At 53.6% G+C, this 2,313-nt stretch overlaps 1 protein-coding gene across 1 annotated transcript; it reads right to left on the reverse strand.

The window, feature by feature from the left end:
* Positions 1-129: 129 nt before the first annotated feature.
* Positions 130-896, reverse strand: LOC123130846 (uncharacterized). The gene has a single exon (XM_044550645.1). It carries the CDS (start codon positions 787-789, stop codon positions 373-375), a length of 417 nt encoding a protein of 138 aa, XP_044406580.1. The 5' UTR covers positions 790-896; the 3' UTR covers positions 130-372.
* Between the last annotated feature and the right edge of the window lie 1,417 nt (positions 897-2,313).

A 2,313-nucleotide genomic window follows, 5' to 3' on the forward strand; every position in this document is an offset into this window, starting at 1 on the left:
ACGACTGAGCAAATATGCGCTCTCCCATCTGCGTGCCTCTACAAGTTTTCGGTGTCATTAGTGGGTAGAAGAACATGTATTGAGATTTAGCACGATTTTCATGTAAGATCTCATGAACATAACATCGACTGAGATTTAGTAACACTGTTCATTAAAACTTCTTTTACACGGTGTCACGGTGCTCACTAGCTGGTCACTACGCACGCCAAAAGCAGAGGTTTCTCGAGAGGAGATGAGCGAAGGAAAAACAGAGCGGCAATAGAACCATGTACAGTACAGCAGTGAGGCAGAGGGAGAGGCATGGATGGATCTTGGCCAAGTCGCAGGGCGAGCCGCTGCGACGACGGCGGGCCGGCGTGGGGGGTGGGGCGATCAGGCGTTGGCGGCGAGCTTGAGGGAGGCCGGCAGCGGGCTGCGCATGGGCGTGCGCGGCGTGGGCGGGGCCCCGAGGCGGCGACCCTCGGCGTCGTAGTAGATGGCCCCGGAGAAGTCCAGCGGCTGGCACCGCTCGCCCATGAGTATCTCCTTCCTCCACACCCCGTCGTCCGCCTCCATGCCCCACTCCTCCGTCGGCCCCGCCTCCCTCCCCTTCTTCGACGAGGACGTCGCCGGCCACGACAGCGCTCTCTTGGCCTTGCCCCCGGCCGCCCCGAGGAACGGCACGACGGCGCGCGACGGGAAGGATGAGCCCGGCGGGCGGCGCACGTGCAGCCGCCGCGCCGCCCGCGACAGCCGCCGCGCGCACCTGCCCACCAGCTCCGCCACCGCCTGCGCCAGGCTCACGCCCATGGTGGACGCCCCTTCCTCCTCCTCCTCCTCGCCGGCTCTTTTGGCTTTGGCTCCTCTCCTCTCGTGGTGCGCTTGCGAATCCCGTGCGCTCTGTGCCGTCGTGCGTCGCCGCTCCGCGGGTATTTGTAGAGCCCCACGAGCCGGTCGGGACCCGGGACGGTTCGGCTAGTTAATGAACTAGTACCACGTACGTAGCTAATTAATCATCATCAGTCTAGCAAGACTCGCCGATCTGACCATGATTAGCTGAGATCGCTCGATTTGATTAGCTCTACTAATTAAGATCGTCGGTCGCATTGTATGTATTTGCGGCTGGAACTCAACTCACGTACACGTACGTGTGGGCGTATTGATGGGGTGACGACGATGGGGCTTTGCGGGTGGCAGAATTACATGTCCATCATGGGTGTCCGGTCGGATGGGTCGTACTATAGTGCTGTTGGCAGTTGAATTAAATTAAGCCTAATTGCGTGACTTTGTTGGTTTGGAATTTAACGGTTGGAATTAGGAAAGCGATAAGCCTGCCAAATTAAATTGGCTGGCTATATATGTTCCGAGGGTAGAAGGAGATATAATCAAAAGGAGATGGCTGAAAACGATTTTACTTCGGCTTCGTGTACGCATATACATGGATAGCGAACGCACAAGTTAACGTAGCCCGTCAGAAATTTCTCAATTTATACAACTAATATACTACGATGTTTACCATTTCTTTTTTCGAGGAAATACCACGACGTTATGTCGAAGTGTTCAGTAAATATTCGTAGTTGTAAAGTACGTAACTACTCTTAGCGACTACTCTCTCTGTCTTTAAATATAAGTCTTTTTAAGAGATTTCAATATGAACTACATACGGATCTATATAGACGTATTTTGAAGTGTAGATTCACTTGTTTTACTCTCTGTGTAATCCTTATCAGAATCTTTAGAAAGATTTATGTTTACGAACGGATGGAGTACATGTAGCGAGTCAACTGTATGTGGAGTCGTTCAAGTCAAATCATCGGGCACTCAACCAAAACACACGCACACACACACGCAGCACTCGCTACTCAGCAGACCGATGCCGATTAGAACTAGGAATCATCCATCCATCACATGCGCATGCATCGATCATGAGTGAGCTCGCTAAAGCTGACCCTGGTATTTTATTTTCTTCTCACACGTCACGCGCGTGCACACTCACGACGCAAGCCGACCGCGCCCGGCCATCATGTAGGAGGCACGAGCTCGCGCGTCAACGCGTGTCGGTGCTGCGAGATAAGATCGACCTACTACCAGCGACGAGTATACGATCCCACGTACTACGCGAAATGACTTATTCATCAAGACGGAGACAGTAGCACGATCCTTGCCTGGTTGCATGGCTTGGATTGGATCTAGTACATCTACTTTGTGCGTGTCCGGGCACTTCACACTTGTCGACCACTCGTCCACATGCGTTGCGCGTGCATCCGGGTGGCCGGGGCGGAAAGCATGTCGTCCCGAGCGATCAAGTTGGATCTGGATTGGTGTGCGGCGAAC

This window comes from Triticum aestivum, chromosome 6A (genome assembly GCF_018294505.1).
Source record: "Triticum aestivum cultivar Chinese Spring chromosome 6A, IWGSC CS RefSeq v2.1, whole genome shotgun sequence".
NCBI classification, from domain to species: Eukaryota; Viridiplantae; Streptophyta; class Magnoliopsida; order Poales; family Poaceae; genus Triticum; species Triticum aestivum.

Coding starts and splice junctions, on each gene's coding strand:
- LOC123130846 (XM_044550645.1), bottom strand. CDS start 789: ATGGGCGTGAGCCTGGCGCAGGCGGTGGCGGAGCTGGTGGGCAGGTGC.